General features: G+C 40.1%; 1 protein-coding gene and 1 long non-coding RNA gene across 2 annotated transcripts; one reads left to right on the plus strand and one right to left on the minus strand.

Moving 5' to 3' along the window:
* Nucleotides 1–10,984: 10,984 nt before the first annotated feature.
* LOC101093854 (interleukin-8-like) lies at nt 10,985–19,412 on the minus strand. The gene is made up of 4 exons (XM_023253051.2): nt 19,171–19,412; nt 18,385–18,514; nt 13,326–13,409; nt 10,985–11,972 (listed from the first exon to the last, which is right to left on the minus strand). The coding sequence occupies exons 1-4, from the start codon at nt 19,232–19,234 to the stop codon at nt 11,960–11,962; spliced, it is 291 nt and encodes a 96-aa protein (XP_023108819.1). The 5' UTR covers nt 19,235–19,412; the 3' UTR covers nt 10,985–11,959.
* LOC123385040 lies at nt 11,957–17,832 on the plus strand. Its single transcript, XR_006597010.1, has 2 exons — nt 11,957–12,091; nt 17,310–17,832. It is a non-coding gene; the product is annotated as an uncharacterized LOC123385040 (long non-coding RNA).
* Nucleotides 19,413–26,385: the final 6,973 nt, after the last annotated feature.

Raw genomic sequence — 26,385 nt, forward strand, 5'->3', positions numbered from 1 at the left:
ATCTCTCAGCCCCTCCCCTGCTCATGCTCTGTGTCTCTCTCTCAATAATAAATAAATGTTAAAAAAATTTTTTTAAGTAAAACATCTTTTAAAAGTTGAACAGCCAAAAAACAATAAAGAATTATTAGATCAAGATTTGAAGAAAATCAGGAACTCAGATAAATAAGTGGAGTATAAGAGCCCCTTTGTCCCTAAAGCAATTTGCTAATTCCCCTAAATCTGAACTTTAATTTTGATGACCCACTTATAATGGCCAGTCTAATAGAAGACTGCCTTCAATAAGTTCATAATCCTGGAGACTGCACAGACAGGATGAAGAAGAACCAGGTATAAACCAGCCCTCGACCATATTTCACATTGAATGGCTGAACCCAGGTAATATTAAACTTCAACCTTGAAGATTTAAGGTGGTCCTGGACTGATAGAGATTTGGAACACAAATCAAGTTGGAGAAAGGCAATGAACAGCATATGGTCATACACCATCATCAAGTTCAATATACTTTGCTTCCACTAAGGATATGACTACATCCATGCAGACATTGACATTGTAGAAGGGTGTGTGTGTGTGTGTGTGTGTGTGTGTGTGTGTTGATGACACTATAAATTGACACTTGTAGCTATTACCACGTTTTAAAACTGGTATCTTTAATGACAAGGGATCTGCCTACCTTTGCGACTTTCTCAAATTAAGATACTGGGTGAATATTTACGTCAAAAATATCCAGCTCAATATTTTACCTGGATTACATATCTTTCTTGCCATAAAATAGTTTCTCTTATTCTAACAGTACTAAGTATTGAGTAGTGAGTTCTTTCAAAGAATTTCTATCTTCAAAATATGCTAATCATGGATCAATGTCCTTTGAGAATTTGTAATTTGAAAAAGCGATTTTTCTCAAAGCACATGACAGTAATTGGAATTATGGAAAGGTGTCACATATCTGGTGCATGCATGCTATCGCCAGCATCATTAGTCATTTGAAATATGAGTATAAAATACAAAGGATTTCTTTCCTTTCAGTCTCCATTGTTAGATCACCTTCAACTTTCTGACTCCCACACGCTGGCATGTCCCCGAGTCCATCCAGAGACCTCTTCTCAAATTTATCTACAATCAAGACCAAGGGTAACTTACTTAGGTCCATGGCTTTTATTATCACTTGTATGTTGAAGATGCTTCCACTCATGTCTCCACCTCTCATCTTTCCTCTGAGGAAAGGACGGATGTTGCAACTATTCAACGTCTCCACTTCGGTGTTTAACAGACACCTCAAACATGGTAAGACCAGAAGAGAACGCTAGTTAACCCTCCAACACAAACTTACTTATCCCTCGTCATCTCTTAATAAAAGGCACCGCCATTCACAGACCAAACCTGCGTTGCCTGCCTTGATTTTTCACTTTCTTTTTTTCACCCCCTGCCTCCACTCTATCAGCAAATCTGTCGACTTTACCTTCAGCATTTATCACTCACTCAATATTTCTTGCTCTCCTGACTGTTACCTCCTTAGTCCAAGCCACCATCACTGTCTCATAGGATGTGACAGCCACCAAACTTGCCTCTTTGCCTCCTCTCTTGCTCCACATCCTCACTGTCCATTTTCTACACTGTAGCCAGGGCGATATTTTTAAATGAAACAAAACATTTCACTCTTTTACTCTCAGCCCTTCAACGCCTTCTCATTACACCAAGAATAATATCTAAAACTTTTCCATGGCTGCAAAGTTCTTTATCACTGTCCCCATCTACCTCTTCAACTTCATTTTTGAGACCCCCCCCCCTTTTATTTATTCCACTATGTCAACCTTCCCACCCCACTTATTCCTTTAGTATGTGCCATTCGCAATTTTATTTCGGGAACTTTGCTTTGCTCTTCCGTCTGCCGGGAATGTTCCTCCACCAGATATTCACATGACTTGCTCCCACATTTTTTTTGGTTCTCTGTTCAAATGTCCTTTCCTCAGAAGAGTCTTCCCAGAATATCCTAGCAATTCCTTTGCCCCTTCATTTTTCTTCCTTGCCCTATTTAATTTTTCTGTTATAAACATCAGAACATATAGTAATGCAACCTGATATTACGCGATATATTTGTTTATTTGTTACTGTCTTGTGTCCCACGCTATGATAGGAACTCCATGAAGACAGGGCTTTACTGTATCCTCGGCTTCTGGAAGTAAGGCAGGAAATGGAGGTGCTCAACACATATCTGTTGAATTATTAAGTGAATGAATGGATGAATGCCAGTTTGCCAGTCTCTCAGATTACCTGGAGAGGAGTTTTCATTTACTACTAGGCATAAAGCTGGGTTGGTCCAAGACCATGAAAGATTCTCTTTGCTCTCCATTTTCTAGAATCTGGCCTTGGAAACTGGTTAAACTTAAATAAAACAGTTCTTTGTTTATTCTACATAACGAGATTATTAAATCTCTCCATTCCATTGTATCTGCTTGGGGGATAATAACAGTGCTTACATCACAAGATTGTTATAGAAATTTGAGAACATAGAGTAAAAAAGATATTCTAAGGTACCTGGCCTATAGTAAGTGCTCAGTAAGTATTCTCTGTTGCCATTAATGTTATTGCTGTTATTTTAAATTTGGAGTTTCCTCATTACCAGTAATGGGTTACTCTCCCTCTCCCTGCCTTGCATAGTGGAGCATTCATTAAATGTTACTATAACATTGTCACTATACGATATAGGCCACTCTGTCCTCACTTTGCACAGAAGTGTAGGGCTACAAAAATGACCATTTAAGAAATTTGTGCATACTGGAACCAGAATCATACAAAGCAAGGGCTGCCAGTTTGTTGGACTAATTCTTGCGATAGTATTTTTTTTTCCAGAATTCTGAGTCACAAGAATATATTCCTGTGCTGTACCCACTTCATTCTTCATTGCACTTGCCTTTGCGTCAGTCTAACTATGAAAGACCTTTTTATGGTGGCTGCTTTTTTGGCCTTTGCTGTATTATGTGTAAATAAAATGATCTTGTTCCTTCTCATCTTTCATTTCTGATTTTATTTATTTGGCTTCTTTCTCTTTTTTTCTTTAAAAAAATTTTTTTAATGTTTATTTATTTTTGAGAGACAGAGAGAGAGACACAGTGTGAGCAGGGGAAGGGCAGAGAGAGAGGGAGACACAGAATCTGAAGCCGACTCCAGGCTCTGAGCTGTCAGCACAGAGCCCAACACTGGGCTTAAATCCATGAGCCACGAGATCGTGACCTGAGCCTAAGTCTGACACTTAACCAACCAACTGAGACACCCAGGCGCCTCTCTTTTTTTCTTGATGGAGTCTGTAGAAAGTTTATCAATTTTGTTTCTTTTTTTTTTTTTAATTTTTTTTCAACATTTATTCATTTTTGGGACAGAGAGAGACAGAGCATGAACGGGGGAGGGGCACAGAGAGAGGGAGACACAGAATCGGAAACAGGCTCCAGGCTCTGAGCCATCAGCCCAGAGCCTGACGCGGGGCTCGAACTCACGGACCGTGAGATCGTGACCTGGCTGAAGTCGGACGCTTAACCGACTGCGCCACCCAGGCACCCCTGTTTCTTTTTTTTTAAAGAACAAGTTCTTGGTTTCAGTAAATAATCTCACATTGGAGTTTTAAAGAGGGAACTCACTTGTCCCATTTCTCCGTGAACCTGTCTAGTCTTCCACGAACCCTTTGGGAATATATCCCACCAGTATGGAATATATTTTATATACATAAAAATTGGGAAATTTTTAAGCTCTTTCCCACTTTGCATACAAGCAGTATAGTTATCTGCCACATTCACTGTCCTCACCTTACCACTCTCTCTCCATTTCTGAGATGAGGTTTTTGTGAAAAACTAGTTTATATAATTTTCTTAGAAATTCTTTCGAAGGACAATGAAAGAAACAAATCCCCAGAAAGGTGATAATTCATAACAGGCCATCCCTGAACCAAGTCTTCATTCTTAATCTTTGAACACAACCCTTTTTTGTGCCATTTTGTCAAATTTGTTACAACCAAATTTGCCATACAACAAAAATGTCCTTCTCCAAATGAATCATGTCAATACAGGTACATATAATCTTTTCTTTCTTTAACCTGACAGATAAATGCATTAAGCTCTGCTTGTACTGAGTCTTGTCAGTTATCTGAGGTTGGGTCTTCTGGTCCTATCTCCTGTTCTCCACTGAGGTCCCACACAACTTCACAAGTAAAATAAAGAGGATATCAATTCTTCCCTGCTGGCTTTATTCTGCCTTCCCTGTTTCTCTCTTCTTCTAGGCCATCCCCTCCTGCCACCCAAAAAAGATACCCATAATCACTTAATACAAGGTGAAATTTGTCAGCTTAACAGCTATACAAATAGCCTCGCAGACTTTAAAATCTAGCTTGGTCTTGACTAGAACACCTTGCTGTAGCTACTGAATAGATGGAAAAGGCACTTTTCTGAGGAACAGGATGACATTGCACATATACATATGAAAACAGAATCCCTAAATATAAGAAAAAACCGCCTGGAGTGTTGACAGTCACCAATTTTGAGTGTAAGTTAAGGGATGGAGAAGAAATGCGGTCAGAGAGCAAATTTGACTTGCCTTGGGGTGACCGTGGTTTGAATAGACAGTACTTACCTCTCAAATGTGAAGCAAGCTGGTCATTTTCTAGATCTCAGTTGGGTTGAATAGTGCATCACCTCATTTAACTGTCAGAAGGATTAGAAGTCTGGGCATAAACATCTGTTCAGAGTTATTAAAATATAGATATTTGGGGATATATTTCTTAAGACAATTCCCACACATAGGAGAGAAGTTAGCAATAGCAAAGTCAAACGGGGTGACATCCTATTATTTAAACTAACAAGCTGGGAACAAACCCTCATGAAATAACAGTCCCCTAGCCAGCCAGAATCCCCTCCGCCCAAAGAGAGTAAGACCAGTTTTTTCCTTATTTCTTCCCCTTAATTATCCACCTGCCCCTAAATTTCTTCCCCATTGCTCTGTTGTAATGCTTGAGCTTCTACTATTGCAATCATTTTGGAGGGCTAAGGCTTATTCAGTTTTCAAAATCCACTCACTGCTAAACGCCTACTTCGCCAAGCTCCCACTTACCTTTCAAATCTCAGCTCCTGTGTGACCTCTTCTTTGGATTCCACCCACCCACCCTGCCCCCTGGTTCTCCTGGGCAATTGAAGCCGCTCTGACCAGACTCTCATTGCTCCTGCCCTGTCTGTCTGAGTTCCCACTATATGAACAGCTCCTTGTAAAGTGTCTTTAGAAGGTTTGATGGGACCACAAAACAGAGAGTAAGATAAGGGGACCCAAGGGTGGTGGTGAGGGTAGGTAGCAATTATAAATAAGCTGATTGGAGTAGACTTGAGAAACTGACATTTGAACAAAGACTAGAAGAGGTGAGAGAGTTAGCCACAGAGATATCTGGAAATAATATATTCCAGGCAGAGGAAACAACCAGAGTTAACAAACATTCAGTCCCTAATACCCTCACTAACAATAGGACCTCACCTCCTGCTGGGTTCTCCTCCATCACTCTCTTCAGGCACAGTGACTTGCTTAATGACCCCTGAACAACTCATACATACGCCTGCTTTAGGGCCTTTGCGTGGCTTGTTTCTTCTGCCTGGAATATATTATTTTCAGGGGGAGACCCTGGGGGGGAGTGGGGAAGGGCAGACCTAAGGCTTTGTTGGCTATTACAAGAACTTGGGCTTTTCTGTGAGTGAGATGGGAAGTTATCAAAAAGTTTTGAGTAAAAGAATGTCATTATCTGGTCTATGTTTTAGAAACACCACTGTGGCTATCGTTTTGAAATAAACTGTGGGGGTGAGGGTGGCAAGTATGGAAGCAGAAGTCAATTTGGAGATTATGGTATCCCCAGGTGAGAGATAAGGCTAGCTCAAACCAGGGAGGTAATGGCTGACGTGGTGGAAAGTGGTCAGATTCTAGATATATTTTACAGGTAGATTCTCCAGGGGTTTCTGACAAAAATAATGTCTAATGTGTGGGTAAAAAGAAGTCAAGAAAAACTCCAAGATTTTTGGCCTGGACAATTGGAAGCCTAAATTGCCATCGACAATAATGGTGAGTTGCAGGCAGACCAGATTTTGGGGGCTGACCAAGAGTTCCATTTTGGATATATCAATTTCAAGACGTCTGTTAGATACTGAAGTGGAGTTGTTCAGTAGGAAGTTAGATGCACAAGTATGGAGTTCAGGAGAGGGTTCAAGGGTGGCGTTCTAGGTCTGGGAGTCATTAGCACATAGATGCCGTCATCGGGATCTGTTGTTTTCTCTTTCTAAACTTTGAAATTCTTTCTCTCCTTCTCTACTCATTATACTTCTTTTGCATTAAAATTTTTTTCATGTTTATTTATTTTGGAGAGACTGAGAGAGAGAGAGAAAGCACATGCAAGCAGGGGAGAGGCAGAGAGAGGGATAGAGAATCCCAGGTAGGCTCTGTGCTGTCAGCATGGAACTTGGCTCGGGGCTCAAACCCACAAACCGTGAGACCATGAACTGAGCCAAAATCGAGTCAGATGATGAGCTGTCAGCACAGAGCCTGACACGGGGCTCAAACTGACCAACCATGAGATCATGACCTGAGCTGAAGTCAGACACTTAACCAACTGAGCCATCCAGGCAAGCCCAGAAGTTCCTGTTCTATAAACTTATGCTATAGGTACACTCGTATGACTTGTATACACAAGAAATGAATACATAAATGTCACTAAATCATTATTTCTTTTTTTTTTAAGTTTACTTATTTATTCTGAGAGAGAGACAGGGAGAGAGAGAGAGACAGAGAAACATGTGCGTGAGCTGGGGAGGGGCAAAGAGAGAGGAAGAGAGAGAATCCCAAGCAGGCTCCACACTCTCAGCATGGATCCTGATGTGCGGCCCAATCCCACAAACCATGAGATCATGACCTGAGCTGAAACCAAGAGTCAGACACTTAACTGACTGACCTACCCAGGTGCCCCCCTTAAACTCTTAAAATATTTACCATGTACACATTTTCTTTCAATAAATATGACACATGTATCTATTTGCTGATGTAGGTTTGAGCCCAGAAATAACAAATTAAATAAAATTAAGTGACAGTAGGAATATGGGTCCCTTTTTTGACCAGATGGCTTCAGGGGTATCAAAATTTGAATGACACCAGGAAAAATGGGTCAGAACTGGGTCTATCCACTGTGTTTCGAAGCAAATCTTAATAATGGATAATTTTCACAAAGGATCTGATTAATGGTCATTCTTAATTATTGGCCTGCCTTATAGATGAGAGATTCATCTCATCTATCGATATCTGTGTTTTAGAACAATCACTTTGCAGTGAATAAGATGGATTGGAATAGGAGCAGACTGGAGTCATGGATACTAGTTTGGAGGTATTTCAGGGAAATGGTTGAAAGTTTGAGAAGGCCAGAATTAAGACAGCGGCAGAGGGAAGAGAAAGGAAGGCTGGATGAGTGTGGGAAAGAGTGGAGAAGAGGCAGCACCTAGAGCCTGGCTGGATGTGGGGCAGGACAAGGTCAGTCTATGATAACCCCTAAATCCCTCGCTTAGGCAGCTGGATGAACTGTATGTAATAAAATACAAAACCAGAGGAACAGTGGGTCTGGGGAAAATAACAAACGCATCTCCTTCACCTTGAGCTCTCTGGCCCATGGGGTAGGGCATCGTCATGGGCGATTGTGTGTTTCAGGGCAGGATGAGGGTGCAAGGTAAGGGGACAATTCTTTTCAGCAGTGACACGAATTGAATCTCAAGAGAGGAGAAAAATCCCTGTGTGGATGATGAGTTCTGGAAGGAGGTTCGGCTAAATTAAAATGATAGCATATTTTTATTGGCACCAAGAAGAAAATACAGAAGACAGGCAGCAGTCCAGACCAAGATTATAGCATGTGACGACCTAGTGGGGGAAGACTGCTTATTGCTGGCAAGGAGTAGCAGTCAGGATGTCTTAAACAGCCTGATGAACTGCCGTGTCATGAGGAAGAAATGCACCTCACCCAGAAACACACAGAGGGTCTCTTTCTGGAGATTTTATGTCTCAGCATCCCACAGTCTGGGTGTAACCAGGGTGGAGCTGGTTCTGTTAACTAAAGCGGAAGTAATGGAGATAATGGAGTAATGGAGGATAAAAATCAGGATTCCTGGCTTCACGCCTTGGCTCTGCCACGATCTGGTTTTATAATATCTGGCAAGTCAGTTGGTCATGTTGATTTTAAAACTTCCTCTGTGAAATAAGTTCAAATGTGAAGCAATTGGTATTTTGACAGTTTATGTAATTGAGGAGCAAATAACCCAGACTTGAGGGGGACGGAAGGGCGCCCTGGAGGAGGTGATATACAAACTAAGATCATTCCTCAAATCTTAGTTCCTTTGTATGTTAGGTCAGGTTCAGGGGACGGAGGCAGGACGAGGGGAACCAATTTAAGCGGAGACAACAGTATGAATGTGAGCTTTAAGCCAAGAAACGGAGACTAGCTTCATAGCAAGTACGAGCAATGTGATGTGGTCCCTAGAGCAGAAAGAGATGAAAGGCATTCACCTCTTTTGTTCTTTTCATTTGCTTTCTAAAATACATATTAGTGTTGACATTTTATAGAAGAAGACACTGAAATTCTGAAATGTTACTTGCCTGAAATCACTTAATCTGTAAGTGGTAGAACTAATAGGATCTATCTGCCTCAAATCCTGTTTTAACTACCGATTTTTACCACTTCCCCAGAAGAACACATGAAGAGGGGTGGGGCAGGGTGGTGGTGGGGGGGCAGTAATGAAGGTACACTTTTCTCAATACATCCAAGCAGGTTACATTCTGAAAAATTCGTTGAACCTAAGAAAATCATAGTGAAAAAATGTAACATGTGTGAGACGGTGTCAAACCACCAACATGAGGAAGTAAAAGATTTCTAGTAAAATTAGTCACATAAATGAATCACTAACCGTGGCTTCTTCTTAGGAGTTCACTGTATCCTTTAGGCATAATTAACACAAGCCAAATTCGGTGACCTTGATTCTTCATAAATGTGCACAAAAGGCCACAGCAATTTGATAGTCTTTTACAACTATTTCATCCACGGCAATCCCATTTTATTTTATTTTTTAAGTTTATTTTATTTATTTTGAGGGAGATGTATAGACAGGGTGAGTGGAGGAGGGGCAGAGAGTAAGGGAGAAAGAGGGGGGCTCAAACCCACGAAAACTGTGAGAAACTGTGAGAAACCTGAGTCGAAACTAAGAGTGGGCTGAGCCACCCAGGCACTCCCACAGCAATTCCATTTTTAAAAAACCACATACGTATTCCAAAGACGTACCGCAGGTGTGACCTTTCCTTGAGCCCTCCTTCTGGAAACACTTGCCACACGGTATAGGTCATGCTTATTCATTCTAAGGTCTTTTCTCTGTATTTTGGATCTGGCAGGTTTATTACAATGTAGTGAGGTGTGAATTTTATGTTTCTATGATGCTTAGAATTTGTTGGGCTTCTAAATATGAAAATTTCATCTGTCTACAAAATTCTTAGTCATTAGTGACAATTTCATCTGTCTGCAAAATTCTTAGTCATTATTGTTTCAAATATTACTTTTCATCCATTCTCCTCCCCTCATTGCCTGGAATTCCTTTCAGAAATAATTTAGATATTCTCAATACCAGTCTTGAAGTCTCAATCTTCTTTTTGTATATTCTGTATTTGCATCTCTCTAGCGCATCTTAGATTCACGTAAAACAGTGGTCTCTCTAGCTGAATCTAATCTATTGCTTAAGCCCACGGAGTTGTCTACCAGCTACTCCGGAAATGGCCTGCCTCATCCTGGGGTGGCTCCTGACCATGTCTCCGTGGTGTGTTTACACTCTTCTGTTCTAGGGTGCTAGACCCTGAGTGGATACATGACATAAACTGTGCCAATTAGATCCCTTTCTCTTGAAATTTGGAATTTGATATTCTAAAATATTCAGTCTTGTACTTGTGGTCCTGAGATAGTTCCTGCAGCAAGCCCAACTTGAGAGCTAGTTGTTGATATACAATACTTTATGATTTTTCACACTTCTTTTCAAAGCAATTTTATTTTAGGATCTCCTCTTAACAATCCTGGCAGGAACGAAAAGGATTTGATTTTGTTTTGTTTGCCGTGTTTTCACATTTACAATGGAGTGTAGAGAAGCGAGGATACTTGTTCAGAATTGCAGACCTTCAACCTTTTGCCCAGGGCTCTTCCAATGCATGCATATCACCTCTTGAAGGCACTAGAGTCTCTCCTGAGGAAATGTATTTTCTCATTTGTCTTTGTGTTTCCCTTTCACACATGAAGACACAACATGGAGTGATCGGATCCTTCGAAGGATTCAATTCATAAAAAGGGCACTATCCTTTGCCACAGTTTATTGGACCTCTGTGGACACCTGGGTCGATATAGCCAATGAGATCTTCTCTTTCAGGAATCAGACATTGAATCTTAAGGAAAGCAAGTTATTTTTTTGTGGATGACTTGTCATAGAGACCCAAAAATCAGAGAAAAAAGAGAAACCCCAGGCCAGCAGAGAGAGGCAAAAACATAACAGATGACAAGAGAAAGTCCTAAGGACTCCAGTGTCTAGGGACTGAATTCATTTCCGCTATGACTGAATGTTTGTGTCCCTCCAAAGTTCGTATGCGGAAATCTTAACCTCAGTGTGATCGTGCTTGGAGGTGCGGCCTTTGGAAAGTAACTGGGTCATGAGAGTAGAACCCTCATGTATGGTATTAGCGCCCTTATTTAAAAAAAATGGTCAGAGAGCTAGCTCTCTTTTTCCTCCATGTGAAGACACAGCAAGGAAATAGCTATTTGTAAACCAGGAAGAGGACCTTTTCAAGTACTTGGCCTTTCTGGCACCCTGATCTTGGACTCCTGGCTCCCAGAACTATGAGAAATAAGTTGTTGTTTAAGCCACCCCGTCTAGGGTAATTTGTTAGCAGCCCCAACTGAGAACATCACTCATCTGTTAAAACGTTTTTATTTTCAGAACGATAAAAAAAATGATATACATATATATTCTCTCAATATGGTGTTGCATATCCAGAAATTCTACCTAAAAGAAGTTAAATGGTTAAAACACAGCCTTAGTTCTGCATTTTCTATTTCATCTTTCTGAGGCATCATCCTCATGATCTTCCTTGGGTCTCAATGGTCTTAAATTTCCTTCCCTTCCTCTTCCAACCTGACGACTTTACAGTTTCCTAGGGTGGGTTGCCTCTACTCTTGGCTGAGGTTATCTATCAGGTTTGCTTTATTTAAGAGTAAATTCTTAAAATTTAAGACCAGTCTATCATACAACTGTACGAACCCCATTTTCTTCTCATTAAATGCATAGATCTTATAATGAATGAAAAATTCCTGTAAAAGAAGCATTGAAGTTTTGACAACTATAGATAAACAACCTTATTTATACTGAGATCCAAGGTTGTGGATGACTAAAATGGGGAGCAAGTTAAAGCCTTTGGAACTTAAAAGTTCAAGCAATCAAAAGGCCAGAGTGTTGACAAGTTAATCAAGAAAAATGTTGATGTCATTGGGAATAATATCAAAGGATAGGGTCAAGTGAAAAGCAGTGATCAAATGCTAGAGTGCCTTAGGAAGTTAACTGGTAGGGCACAGCATGGAAAAGGTGGACTCTACTAAGATATAGTGAGCCTAACTAGGAAACCTCTAACCTACTACATGAGTTTAGAGAGTATTCTTACAACATAATGGAAATTTCATAACCCTCCCTTCCATTATTCCCTCACAACTAGCCAACCACCTGCCTGAAAATAATGTTTAGGTTGTCAGAATAAGTAAAGAAGGCAGTTCATTTTAGTCAGAAATTAGCATAACTTGATGCTACTCTGAAAGAAACCTCTGGAGGATGTCCAAGCTCACGATGATACTGAGGGCTTCCGATATCCACAGGATGTGATGTTCCTTGTGTGACCATCAGTTAGGGGCACTACAATACAAACAGAGCAACAGGTGACTATACAGATACACAGGATTACCCATGTGTGGCCCCTTGTAAGAAAATAAGAAAAAACCCAGAAGAATAAAGAAAAAAATCTCATGTATTTGGTAAGCTAAAAACAGATAGTAGCCATAATTAAGCACTTTACATGTATTATCCTATGATAGAGCAAAGTAAGAACAAACGAAATCATGTAAATCTCGATGTTAAGTGAGTTATCCAAAATGACATAAATTATAGTTGTGGATCTGGAACACTAACCCATAGCTCTATGAGTCACAAACCCGAGCGCTTCCCACCACATTATACTACTCAACTGCCAAGGTGATCCCCTGGTGAATCATAGTTCCACATACCCTTAATTCGTTTTCCTTTTTTAAATTAATTAATTAACTGTTTTTATTTTAGAGAGAGAGAGTGTCAGTGGGGGAAAGGGGAGAAAGGAGAGGGAGCGAGAGAATCTTAAACAGGGTCCAAGCTCAGTGAGGAGCCTGATGGCGGGGTCGGGGCCGAGGGGGGCGGGGGGGTTGGTGATCCCATAACCCTGGGATCATGACCTGAGTCGAAATCAGGAGTGGGACATTCAACTGACTGAGGCGCCCAGGCACTCCCTTTTCATTTTTTAATTTAAAAACCCACAAAATTTAGTTTTTCTAATATGAGTCATAATCTCTGTCTTATGCACTGCGTTGGCTTAAAAATCCTACCATGACTTTTTTTCCCACAAGTTAATCCAAATACACTCCCATTATCACCTGCCTGTCCTTAATGTACCTTCTCCATTCACCAATTTGCAAATTGCATGTGGAGTCTAGATTCTAGAAACGTTGTGCTGGAAGTAAATTTTTTTTTTCTAAAGGGATTTTTTTTTTCCTTAAAACTTCTTTCACCAAATGTGTCTATTGCCTGCCTACCTTATCTGCATAAGATAGTGTCTAGCAATATTAGATCATTTTTATATTTAATGGGGATACTTATAACACAGGTCGACTTGGATATCATGTTAAATAGAAGGTAAGAACCAATGGTTCTCAAACTTGGTCATGCATCAGAATCTCCTGGAGGGCTTACTAAAACACAGGTGTTTGGGCCCGACACCCAGTTTCTGATTTCAGTATGTCTAAGCTGAGGCCTAAGAATGTGAATTTCTAACAAGTTGCCAGGTGATGATCATTCTGCTGGTCTTGGGACCACACTTTTGGATTCTCTGGTATAGACTCATTCTAATCTTACTGTAATTTTATTCTAATCTATGGCAGAGTCTGTATATATTCATAGATATATTTAATTAAAAGAAAAGAAAGGGAGTTCGAATATGAGAAACCTTGGCGTTAATTATACCTGTTGATAATCTTTTTGATAATAAGCATCACCCATTCAGCGTTAGGATCCAAACAAATTAATTTCCCATCTTCCAATGTGACTCTGGAAAAAATAAAGAGCATTTTGGTTAAGTAATAGTTGTACATAATTTAATAATGTTTTCAATGTATTGATTAAAATGATATCAACATGAAATTTTATACTTAAAATGGACATATGGATTTCTCAAACTACATTAATACTATTATTGGAATATGACTTTCAGTCATAACAGTATACATAATGAAATTTTAAAAATCAATTAAAGATAAAATTTTTTCGGGCGCCTGGGTGGCTCAGTCGGTCGAGCGTCCGACCTCGGCTCAGGTCATGATCTCGCGGTCCGTGAGTTCGAGCCCCGAGTCGGGCTCTGGGCTGATGGCTCGGAGCCAGGAGCCTGTTTCCGATTCTGTGTCTCCCTCTCTCTCTGACCTTCCCCCGTTCATGCTCTGTCTCTCCCTGTCTCAAAAATAAATAAAGGTTAAAAAAAAAATAAAAAAAAAGATAAAATTTTTTCTTAAAGTTTTTGAGATATCAACTATGCAGCAAACATTTAGTAGACTTATGCTACACAATTGTTAGACTGGAAAATCTACACAAGGGTAATATCTTCCGGGATTCCAGTTATCAACCACTTACTCTATATTCTTTATCATTATACCTGGGCTAATTGTGTTAGCTTTTGGGACCTCATTAAAGTCTCATTTATTACTGGGGGAGAGGAGAACATAAATTGCTTATTTAAATTAATTCTGAAGTTTAAGTTGCTTCTATAGTTTTTTTTTTAAGTTTATTTATTTATTTTGAGAGAGAGACAGCTGAGTGGGAGAGGGAGAGAGGGAGAAAGAGAGAATCCCAAGCAGGCTCTGCACTGTCAGCAGAGAGCCTGATGCAGGGCCAAACTCACAAAACTGTGAGATCATGACTTCAGCCAAAATCGGGAGCGGATGCCTAACCACCTGAGCCGCTAGGACACCCTGCTTCTATAGTCTTAAAATCTACTTCGCAGAACCACAAATCTCTACCTCTTTGAAGTTCATTGCATGAATGGAGGAACAGATCATAATAAAAATGATAATGATAATAATGTAATAATACCCCTTAGCAAATTACCAATACACAGATAGCCACAAAGCATCATACATAGTAGTAAAACCTCGAAAGTATTTCATTTGAAAGCAGAAAGAAGATAAGGATACATGCTATCACCACAGTCATTTCCACAAAGCTAGAAAGATAAAAGGCATAAAGTTCCAAAGGAGGAAAGTAAACTGCCATTATTGCCGGATAAACTACTCAAGTAAAGAGTTGGTGGTTACAAAATCAATACAAAATTTGGTCTAAATGCTAATAACAACTAGAACAAAATTTTATAAAGTTATTCTTTACAATAGCATCAAAAAATATAAAATGACTAGAAATGTGGGGTTTTTTTTAATAATACAAAAGAAATGGAGACCTTTATGAGGAAAATCATAAAACTTTGGTTCAAGACATTAAAAGAAGCCCTTGATAAAGTGGGTTTCTACGGGATTGATAAAGTGGGATTCTATGTTCTTGAAATAACTCAGAATCATGAGGACGTCAATAATTCACAAATTAATCTATAATGTCAAAGAAACTCAAAATTATGATGTAATTAGTGCAAATTTGCAAGCTGATTTTAATATTTATATGGAAGAGCAAAAATCCAAGAAAATGTGCTCTGAAGACAATGGAAGAATTTTCCTTTCTTGATGTTAAGAATTACTATACAATGTTAAAGATAGTGCACAAGTAAAGACAAATTGGTTAATGGGACAGAATAGAGGGTTCAGAATTGAGGGGAACTCAATTTATGGTAGAATTAGCACTGTGTATCAGTGGGGAAATGATGGTATTTTAATAAGTAGTGCTGGAATAATTGATGAACTATTCGGAAAAATAAAATAAAATTGAACAAATCTCTCACATCACATACTAAAATCAGTTCCAGGTGGGTTAAAGTCTTAAATACAATGGAAAAAAATTGTAAAAGTTTTAGAGGACAATATAGCAGGATATTTCTGTGAAGTCTGTGAAGGAAAGTTTTTTTGAAACAAGACACTAAATGTGCCAACCAGAAAAAAAAAAGCATATTGTTTAACTCGGTATGTAAAAAATACAAATTTACATTAATTGAAAGGACACCATAGAAAGAAGGAAAATACGAGCCGCAAATTGGAAAATGAGTTTTGCTATCCATAAATCTGACAAGCGATTAATACCCAGAATATGTAAAAAACACCTGTGAACCAATAGGGAAATGATAGTATCCTAGTGGGAAAAGAAGCAAAGAAATGAACAGAAATTTCACATAAAAGGGAACATACATGCTTATGAACACATGGAAAAAATACTCAACGTCATTAATAACAGAGAAATGCAAATTAAACGAGCAATAAAAGATACCGTTACATGCCCATCAGGTTAACGACACCAGATATTGGCCAAATGTGAAACAACAAATGGTTTTATGTAGGAGGGAGTGTTCATTGGTACTGTTACTTTGTAATACAGTGTGGCATAACCTAATAAGGTCAAAGATGTGCAAACCTTAAATGAAACCCAGCAAGTAATATGAGAAACTCTCATATACCTGAACCATATATGGAGGATGTTGATAATTGCAAAAACGTGGGTAGAACCCAAATGTGCACCAACAATGGACTGGAGAAGCAAACTTGGTATTTGTTGAGTTAGTATTCCTACAACGGGATACTAAGTGTCATTTAAACTGAATAAAGGACAGCTAAACATATCAGAATGCATGTATTGTAGAATAAAATGTTGAATAATAGAATTAAGTCAAAGAGTATATACAGCATGATACCCTGAAGTTCAAAAACAGGCTGTCTTAGTCCATTTTGGCTGCTATATATATAAAAAACACCACAGACTGGGTGGCTTAACAAATACCATTTCTCACAGTTCTGGAGGTTGGGAAGTTCGTGGTCAAAGTGCCATGGATTTGGTGTCTGGTGAGAACCTGCTTCCTGGTTCATAGAAGGCCACATTCTTGCTCTGTCCTCACATGTCGGAAGGTTAGGGAGCTCTCTGTGGTCTCTTTTTTAAGGGCACTAATCCCTTTGTTGAGTGATGAGGGCCCCACCCTCATGACCCAATCACCTCCCAACGTTTCCTCCTCCTAATAACTGTAACGCTGTGGTTTAGGATTTCAACATATGAATTTGGGGGTGCATTCATTCAATCCACATTCAATCCACGCACATTCAATTCACAACACAGGCAAAACTGTAATTGTTTTAGATTTCATACATAGATGGTATAATGGTTTTTAAAAAGCAAGAAACAGCAGCTCAAATAGTAGTTATTTCTTAGCTTGGGATGGGTATATGATTCCGAAGGTGTATTAGTTTGCTAGGACTGCAACAATATACCACAGACGGGGTGGCCTGAACAACAGAAACTTAGTATCTTACAGTATGGGGGCTTTAAGTTCAAGATCAAGGTATTGGCAGGTTTAGTTTCTTCTGAGGCCTCTCACCTTAGCTTGCAGATGGCCATTTTCTTGCTGTGTCCTCACAGGCTTTTCTTTGTGTGTGTGTGCATTTCTAGTGTCTCTTCCTCTTATAAGGACCTAGTCATGTTGGATTAGGGCCCAGCCTTATGACCTCACTTAACCTTAGTTACCTCTTTAATGATCTTACCTCCAAATACAGTCACACTCTGAGCTTTAGGTTGGTAAGACTTCAAAATATAAATTTAGAGAGGACACAATTCAACCCAAACACCAAATAGGTGTTTTGCATGTGCAGGCTTCTGATATACGAATTATATTCCAGATTTTGGCCTGGGTGGCAAGTGAACAGATTTTGTTTTATTACTGATCTTTAAATTGCATGTATATATATTTATATCCTCTTTTGTATGCATCTTAGACAGAATCCTAAGACTCACCAAGCTTTCCTCCCTTGTCTCCAGGAAGACAATGAGACATTACATCCATGATTATGTCATGTTACATGGCAAAGGGATTTGGCAGATGCAATTAAGGTTACTGATGAGTTGACTAAATTAATCCAAAGAGAGATAATTCACATGTAACCACGTGGGCCCTAAAAGCAGAGTTATCTCTGGTTAGTAGCCGAAGAGAGATATTTGAAGCATGAGATCAGATCAGTGTGGGATAGATTCTTAGTCATGGATATGGAAGAAGCTATGTGGAAGAAACTGAGAGTAGCCTCTAAGAGCTTCGAGTGACCATGAGCCAGCCAATGGCCAGAAAGAATATGAATACCTCAATCCTACAACTGCAGAGAACCGATTTCAGCCAACAACACAGATCATCTTGGAAGTGGATTCCTCCCAGATCCTCCAGACAAGACTTCAGCCCAGCTGACATCTTAATTTAAGCTTTATGAAACCCTAAGCAAAGAAACTGGTCAAGCCATTGGCCTACTGACTTACAGAACTTTGAGATAATAAATGGGTTTATTCTATGCCACTGAGTTGTAATAATTTATTACTTAGGAATGAACCAAAACACTATGTATGATATCGTTCAAAATTTTAAAAAGTTTCAATAAAATGCAGAAGTGTTCTCCCCAGCCTCTAAGCTCTATATTTGTTGATTATTTCTGATGCTTCAGAAAGATTGTCACACTGGCTTTGAGAGCCACTAAGCCATACGGACTCACTATGTTGCCCAAGTGTATAATAGAGAGATCTCTAGAAAATCAAGAATTACCCATGTATTCTTACTGAGGACCATGTAACTTTGCTTCTTGCACATGTTCTTTGACTTCAAAGGCCACTCAAAAGAGTTCACACACTAATCATGTTCCTATTTGAGAGCATTTTACTTGTTTGGAGAGGGTACATGACATTTTCCGAGAGCATAACCACTGGACAATTATCTTCCCACACTGTACATGAATCATGCTCAGGGCCCTGGTCTCTGGCACTCCCAACGTACCGTATTTTTTTAATGCAAATGTCCGCGTTGCAAAGCCCAATCCTAGAGGCTACCATTCTCCCCCACATCTTTACTACTTACATGATTTCTTTCCTGTTGCAGTGAACACCTTCGGGTATCAACTGGACATGTTTAATGAATTTCGGAGAAATAAAATCAGAATGTGTCTGAATACACTGGCATCGCAACTCTTGCCCCTCACAGAGATTGGCTGTGTAAGAAAAGAATGGCAAAACCCCGAGTAAGAACAAAGATAGCGGTTATGTTTTTCCTTTATCCATGCAGCAGGACACCCAGTTCCCAAAATAAGTACCGGTAGGCTAATTTAGAGAGACAAGCACGCAAATCTAATCACCTGCTATTTTTATGATCAACAAACGTTTATTAAGCATCTACGATGTTTGAGGAATGGATACGTGCACTAGACCAATAATTCATTGCTTAAAAGTATGCATGGTCAATAAAATGACTTATTTACAGATCCAATCAACTTGATTTCCTTCTATGAAAAGTTTTCAACATAAAAATTTTATGTGAATTCTATCAGTTGAAAGAGGCACTTTCTGTCTGTCCACTATCATTGCAATAAATACCCCTAAACTTATTTGCAGTAATGCTCCTGCTGTTATCTTAAGACAAGCACAGATCCTTCCAGTCCAATAAATCCAGGAAGCTAAACATATTTTTAAAATTAATCCAACAAGAAATTCTTTGACACCCCGCAATCTAAATACATGTTCTGCCAAGGTTTCAGTTTTACAGTTGCTATATTTTGCTCAATGCTAAATACAATCTCATCAGCTCTCGAATCTTTTCTAAATCTTTGCAATGCCTAGAAGGAAGATACAAAGGGTGTAGCCACTTTACCAAAGATGCTCAGTGCAAAGACAGCCAGCAGGAGGAATCTTCTTTGTGAGCTCTCAGCAGCCATGTCAGTGCTTGATCTTGATCCCAGTCTGAATGGTGGAATCAACACCGCAGCCCTCTTTTATGTGCTTTCTGTAGCCCTGGGAATTTTTTGTTGTTCATGCACTCCCCCTTCATTGAAGGATGAAAGGAGCAGTTTATTAAGTAGTGTGTTTGCCACAAGCCAATAAGGAAACTGGGTTTGCTTTTCGAGCATTGTTGTCGTAAGGGAAAGGGGAGGTTGACGTTTGGGGGCAGGATATGAATTCATTGAAAGGACAAATGAACCTGTTATTTCCTAGGGAGGGAAACTGCATAATTGTGAAGAGTTCCACGCCAGTCAGTTAACAGTGGCTTACACAATGGAGTAAGAATGTCTATGTACTTTTTAAAGGTCATGTTTGTACAAAGTAAGTAATTAAGATGCTTTTCCTCAGTGTGGTATTTGCTTTTAGCTTTTAGGCCTATTTGGCATAATCCCACTCAGGGTGATCATAGAATCTGCCAAGCTCCAGGCGCACTTATAGCATAAGTAACCTACAAAGAAACTGAAGTTCAGGCTATATAACTCTTGTCCTGTCAAAAATAGCAAACCACAGTTTACTTGTGGTATGAAAGCAGCAGTTTTTTTTTTTTAAATTTTTTTTTCAACGTTTATTTATTTTTGGGACAGAGAGAGACAGAGCATGAACGGGGGAGGGGCAGAGAGAGAGGGAGACACAGAATCGGAAACAGGCTCCAGGCTCCAAGCCATCAGCCCAGAGCCCGACGCGGGGCTTGAACTCACGGACCGCGAGATCGTGACCTGGCTGAAGTCGGACGCTTAACCGACTGCGCCACCCAGGCGCCCCTGAAAGCAGCAGTTTTAATGGGCTTGAAGCTGAAATAAGTAACAGTGAACTACGAGCTCCCATTTTTTTCCTGAAGTAATTTTATAAGTGACCTTCGTTGTTATTCCATGCTGGCCACGTTGTCGCGTTTTTTTGTTTTTGTTTTTGTTTGCCTGAATGAACAAATCAAATATCCAAGCATTGGCATTACTCTCCTCACTCTGTCATGACCAAGAACCACAGACTGGGTGGCTTAAACAAGAACCCATTTTTTGTCTTGGAGTTCTGGAGGCCAGAAGCCCCAAATCATAGTGCACACAAAGTCAGTTTTTTCTGAGGGCTCAGACAGAAGGAGCTGTGCCAAGCCTCTCTCCTCGGCTTAGAGGTGGTTGTCTTCATCTTCACACGGTGTTCTCCCTGTGTGATTGTCTGCCTCCGGGTTTCCCCTTTGTATAGAGACACGAGACATATTGGATTGGGGCCACCCTCCTGACCTCGCTCTACTTTGGAAAGACCTTGCCTCTCAATGAGGTACTGTGGGTGAGGACTTTAACCTATGGGTCTGGGGAGTGGCCATGAGGGGACATAATTCAACCCACAACAGCATTTAGCTGAAGAATCAGTGGTTACTGAAGGGCCTGAAGGTAAACCTAGCCTCAGTAATAATAATAAGGTGTTTTCTGTTGACAATCATCAGTGAACGTGTGTCACCTGCCAAAGCCTTTGTGGGACATTGAATAGTCAAAGAATAAAAATGGAGTGTCTGCTCTTGAGGAATTCAGAGCCTGTTTGGAGACAGACATGTAAATAGACTAAACTAGAAGGTGATCTGTGTTAACCTAGATGTATACCTGGGGCCCTCGGCAGGCAGAGGAGGGAGGACTTAGAGGCCAGAGTGGGGAGAGAAGACTTCACCCAGGAAGTAACATTGGAGTTGCTGAAGGTGAAAGGAAGTGCATCAAAACGAAAGGCTGACAGAACGTTCCAGACAGAGAAATGCATACAAAGGCACAGATCCACAAAGGGTTGCTGTGGTCTGAATGTTTGTGTCTCCTCCAAATTTACACGTTTGAATCCTAAGCCCCAAGGTGATGGTGTTAGAAGGTGCGGTTAGTAGGTTATGAGGATGGAAACCTCGTGAGTGAAATTAGTGGCCTTGTAAAAGAGACCCCAGAACTCCCCTGCACCTCTGCCATGTGAGACAAGACCAGTCTAAGATCCAAGGGAGCCGTTGCTCAACCAAGTTGGTACCTTGATCTCAGACTTCCAGCTTCCAGAAGCATGAGAAATAAATTCCTGTTGTGTATAAGTCACAGGCCCATTGTATTTTCTTACAACAGCCTGGACAAACTAAGACAGCGGTCTTCGCATACTAAGGAAGAGTAACAAGTTATTCCAATCTCAAAATTAGGTAAGTTTTAGTATCTTGACAACATTCAAGTGACTGATCAGATATTGGCCTTTATAGAAACACTATTCAGACACCATCTTGATTTCTTTGAGTCTCATTTTCCACCTGTACCAAGTGAAATGCTGTGTTATCCACATGTCTAGATATTATGATGATAACAAGGACGTATACAAAGATAAGATAGTCAACTATTGAAAGATTCAAAATAATTTAGTTTTCCAAAACTTCAAAAACAGGCTTTGGACATCATGGTTGTTAAGGGGTTTGCTAAAGACATAGTGATAAAAGATCTGGAGATCTTCCTTATCAAATATGGGTCTCTTGTCCTAGACCTGCCCAAATCCATGCCAGATCTGGAGCAAAATTAAAGTACAGTTGGATCTAGGTTGTTTGAAATGCTCAGATTGTCAGCTTCTTAAATTTTACAGACAATCTACTTTACTAGTTGAATTTTCACATGAGCCTGAGACCCGTGCACACATGTAAGTCACACACATACACAAAATCCTATTTTTAACTGTAATCTTATGTTTCTTTCTTCAAAATATTTACCTACTCTAACAGAGCTGCAGTATAATTTAATGGTGGTAACAACCACTAATTGAGTCCTGCTTTGTGTCAACACAACTCAATGAACTTTCTGTGTATTATCTGGAAACCTTACAAGGGATGCTTGTGTCTTATAGATGAGAGAATTGAATATCCCAGAGAGATTAAATAATTATGAAAGATTAAAAATAACCACAAAATTTTAAGAGCTCCTCACTTCAAGAAGTAAAATCTACTTCCCAAACCCCTTAACTCCATGCTGATACTGCTTTGGGCCATAGAATGTGGTAGAAGGGATGTGGATACTTCAGAGCAAAAATTCCAGAACCCTTGAAGGTAGGTGGGTGGGAGAAAGGGTGAAATACATAAAGGGGATTAAGAGTACACTTACTGTGATGAGCACTAAGGATTGTATGGAATTGTTGAATCACTATATTGTATACCTGAAACTAATATAACATTCTATGTAATTTACACTTGAATAAATAAATAGGAAAAAAATGTTTCCACTTCTGCCATCTTGATATGCTGCTGCCACCATAAGAACAGGGCAGAGCTCCTCTGCTGGAGACACGAAGCCCAGCCAACAGCCAGCACCAAGCACCATACTAGTGAGCAAGGCAGACCTGCTCAAGCCACAGATGACTGTAGCCACATGAGTGACCCAGGAGAGACCATCAGAAGAACCACCCAGCTGAGCCCAGTCCAGCTGTGGCATCACTTAGCCCAATCTGATGACCTACAGGGTCATGAGCCAGGATAAAATGGTTGGTGCTTTCAGCCACTACATTTTGGGGAGGTGATAGATAACTGAGAGAGTAACTCAGCAGATCACGCAATGTAGCTGACCCCATTTTTCACCTCAAATTGGCCACAATAATCATCATATTTCCTTTAGAATACCCTACAAAAACTTGTGGTGTGAATGGGCTCTTAGTTATTAATTAGTGCCCTGATACTGATTCTACAAATTTTAGAAAGCCAACCCTAGAACCACAACTAAATAAATTTAATAATAATCTAGTTAATGAAATAGTCCTGTACTAAATATCAGAAAGCTGAGTCCTAACTCATTTTGAAATAGGACGGTTCTGTGACATTTGGTAATTCCTTGGGGGTCTCTGAGCCTCCACAGTCCCATCTATAAAATGAGAGAACTGATTTTTTTGTGTGATCTCCAAGGTTTTGAACTAAACTCTTACCTGCCTGTTAAAAGACCAGTTCCTGGTTTTAATTTGTGACTTGTTTATTCCTCTTCAAACTATGTGTTTTTTTTTCAGGGAACCCCTGAGAGCTAAGGAAATAATTCCAACTACTTCTCACTTAAAAGAGAAAATATTTATCATTTTAATTTTGAGGACAAAATGTCAATAGGCATACTATCCTTTTCACAGGAGAAGATAAGGTGCTGGATGTGGGGTTGGTAGATTCTACCCCCCCCCCCAACACACACATCCATTTCAAGGCCTTATGGACCTAACTTCTAGGTTTTGACTTTTTCCCTGCCCACTTCACATTTTCCTTCCTCCTGATTCTCTGGTATTATACTCCTTACTAAAATAATTGTACATGAGTCAACACTGGGATCTAACTTCTGGGGAATCCAAGTGACCAAGTTTCCCTGAAAGCAGATTCTGATACAATCCCTTGAGTGCAGTAGTTTACCTTGGAAAGAACCATACAAAGAGCAAGTGAGGGAATGGGGGAGTGTAGGGTAGGGAAGAGAAAAATACCGATACAGTCTATGTAATAAATGAGCTGTCACTGTTAAGTAAGTAGAGACTAATCTTGCTATGGAGCCCCTGAGGAATCTTGTAAAATGTTCCTCAGAATTGTGCCACCAAGACTTTCCAGCCATATAAAAGGGAACAGTCCTAACTTCCTGCCATGAACAACTAGAAAACTCAACAGAACACATTGAACAACTGCTTTTAGACACTAGAAAATAAGCAACAGAAGACTAGGCTCCCTGAGAAAAGGAAATAAAGAAGGTCAGGTTCATGATCACCCTGGCTTTTTTGCTGGAGCAATTCTGGACCATGGTTTGGCAGGGGGTGGGGCTGGGGGGATCCCAAGCAGAGCACAGTGGTTTTGCTGACTTGAGGAGACACAGATTTGAATTAAGGGAAACTGAGGTGACTACAAGTTATAGAGTAGGGTTGCAGGAAGGAGAGCTGCATGCATGAAAACAGAGCTCTGGAAATCTATACTGAGGTTCCATTGGATCTCTCTGATCAATGCTATGCTCTCTCTGATCAATGCTCTGATCACACATGCATATGATGAAACTCCACTGGGTCAAGCAGAGAGGGGCCAGAGATCTATAAGCTGAGCAATTCTTAGACTGCATGGGGTGGGGAGATACTTGAGTTCAGACTTGTTAGAGTGGAGGGAGCTTGTGAGCATTCAGGGCATTCGGCAGAGGCACAGGAAGGGCATGACTTAGCAGTACAGCTAAACAAGCTTTGGGGCAAAGAGCTCTCTGTAGACCCCCCTAATGAAGCTTAAAAACAAGCCTCAAAAATATCAAGCTGGTTCTCTAGTAACTTAACTGCCCGTCATAGCAGAGGCCAAGATCAGAAAGGAAGAAAACAAAATCTTGACACTTAACAACATAGGATTCAAAATTTCCTGCATCCAATCAAAAATTACTAAACATGCTGGGAAGAAAAGCATGATCCATAATGGGAGGGGGGTGGTGGAGATCAGTCAATAGAAATAAAAATGACACAATGATAGAATTAGTAGACAAGGATTTGGGGCACCTGGGTGGCTCAGTCAGTTAAGCTTCCAACTCTTGGTTTCAGCTCAGGTCATGATCTCACAGTTCATGAGTTCAAGTCCCATATCAGGCTCTGCACTGACAGTATGGAGCCTGCTTGGGATTCTCTCTCTCCCTCTCTCTCTGCCCCTCCCCCTCTCATGCTGTCTCTCTCAAAAATAGATAAACTTAAAAAAATTTTTTTAATAAAAATTAAAATGAATTAATAGACAAGGATTTTAAACTAGCTACTACAAATATGCTCAAGGGTTTAAGAGAAAATGTGAACATAATGAGGAGAGAAGTGGAAAGTTTATATATATAATAAATATATTTATAAATAAGTCATTTAGCAAAGCAATGAAGTGAGAGTCCTTGCTAAGGTAGCTATGAGAATGTAAATGTTTTTGAGGAGAGAGAGTTGAGTAGCAAGGTAGACAGGAACTCCTTCATATTTATATAGTGTATTTTCCAGAATTGTCCAACCAAAGGACTGGAAAATAGAATATTCATCTACCAACTCCTGCCCCTGAATGAGTGTGGACTCTTAGGGCATTAAATCACAGGCCATCCTGCCTCTGAGCTGAGCAAACTCTCTCTGGCATGCTCTCCTCCCCACACCCAAATGGAGACAGCTCTCAGGAAGAGGATCAGAAGGACAGGGGGCTTGAGTTGGGAAGCTGTCACCAAGTATAGGTGCTGCCCATTGCAACGGTGCAACTCATTGGTAAGTAAAGGAAATATGAACGGGGGCATCAATGGTGAAGATAGGATTATTTGTGTGGGTAGTCAGGAAGAAAAGAGAAACGGTATCATCTGTTATTCTGGACTGTCTCCATTATGCCATTTCAGGTTTGCCACTTCCACCATTCCCCAATGTCCTTCCAGTTACTTCTTGAAATCTTGAGAGGACATCTCCATTGCATTCACAAAGAAGGACTCATAATGACATAATGACTCCTTTCTGGGTTTAGCTCCTTTGGTAACATTGCTCAAGAAACTTTAGTCAATGTTGCCATGGTTATTTCCTGCTGATGATCTTTCAAAGTTGTGATGTGTCACCCAGTATTCTTTTCCTACTTAAACTCATGACCACCACCTTACACCCCTTGTGTCCCATTTCCTGCCATATCACTCTTAATGGGAGACTCCCTTGTACTTGCAAAGTCTCAGGTTGATTTGGTGGGAAAAGTATAGTACATATCCACTTGATTGAGGACAGGCACTGAAACGATGTCCATAGAATTGGCCTAAGGACCAATGGCAGATTTCTGGAGCCACTGATAATGCTTAATCCCTGCAAAAACTTGAGAAAGTGTGTTCTTTTATTACCTTCATTCTGTAGCAAGGGACATGAGGCTGAGTGAAGTCAAGAAACATGCCCAAGATCGCACAGTCAACAAGTGATAGAGCTGGAATTTACCCAAAGTTTACCCAATTCTTTGAAACCTATGTCCTTAACCACCATATGAACAGAACATCTCCTTTCTCCTTTCTATGTTGTATGTTCCATACTGACAAAAGCTCAGTGGCCAGTACAGCAGTCTCAAGCCAGCATTTGAATGTAAGAACTGGTCTTAGGTGTGAGGGTGTTATTGAGCCCTCAGGGTCCCTCTTATAAATAG

Source organism: Felis catus, chromosome B1 (genome assembly GCF_018350175.1).
Source record: "Felis catus isolate Fca126 chromosome B1, F.catus_Fca126_mat1.0, whole genome shotgun sequence".
Taxonomy (NCBI): domain Eukaryota; kingdom Metazoa; phylum Chordata; class Mammalia; order Carnivora; family Felidae; genus Felis; species Felis catus.

Excerpts from the sequence above, each read along its gene's own strand:
- LOC101093854 (XM_023253051.2), bottom strand. The coding sequence starts at position 19,234 with ATGGCTGCTGAGAGCTCACAAAGAAGATTCCTCCTGCTGGCTGTCTTT. Across the intron at positions 18,515-19,170 it reads CTTTGCACTGAGCATCTTTG|CCAATCTCTGTGAGGGGCAA; the intron begins GTAAAGTGGCTA and ends TTTCTTACACAG. Across the intron at positions 13,410-18,384 it reads TGCAACAGGAAAGAAATCAT|AGTCACATTGGAAGATGGGA; the intron begins GTAAGTAGTAAA and ends TATTTTTTCCAG.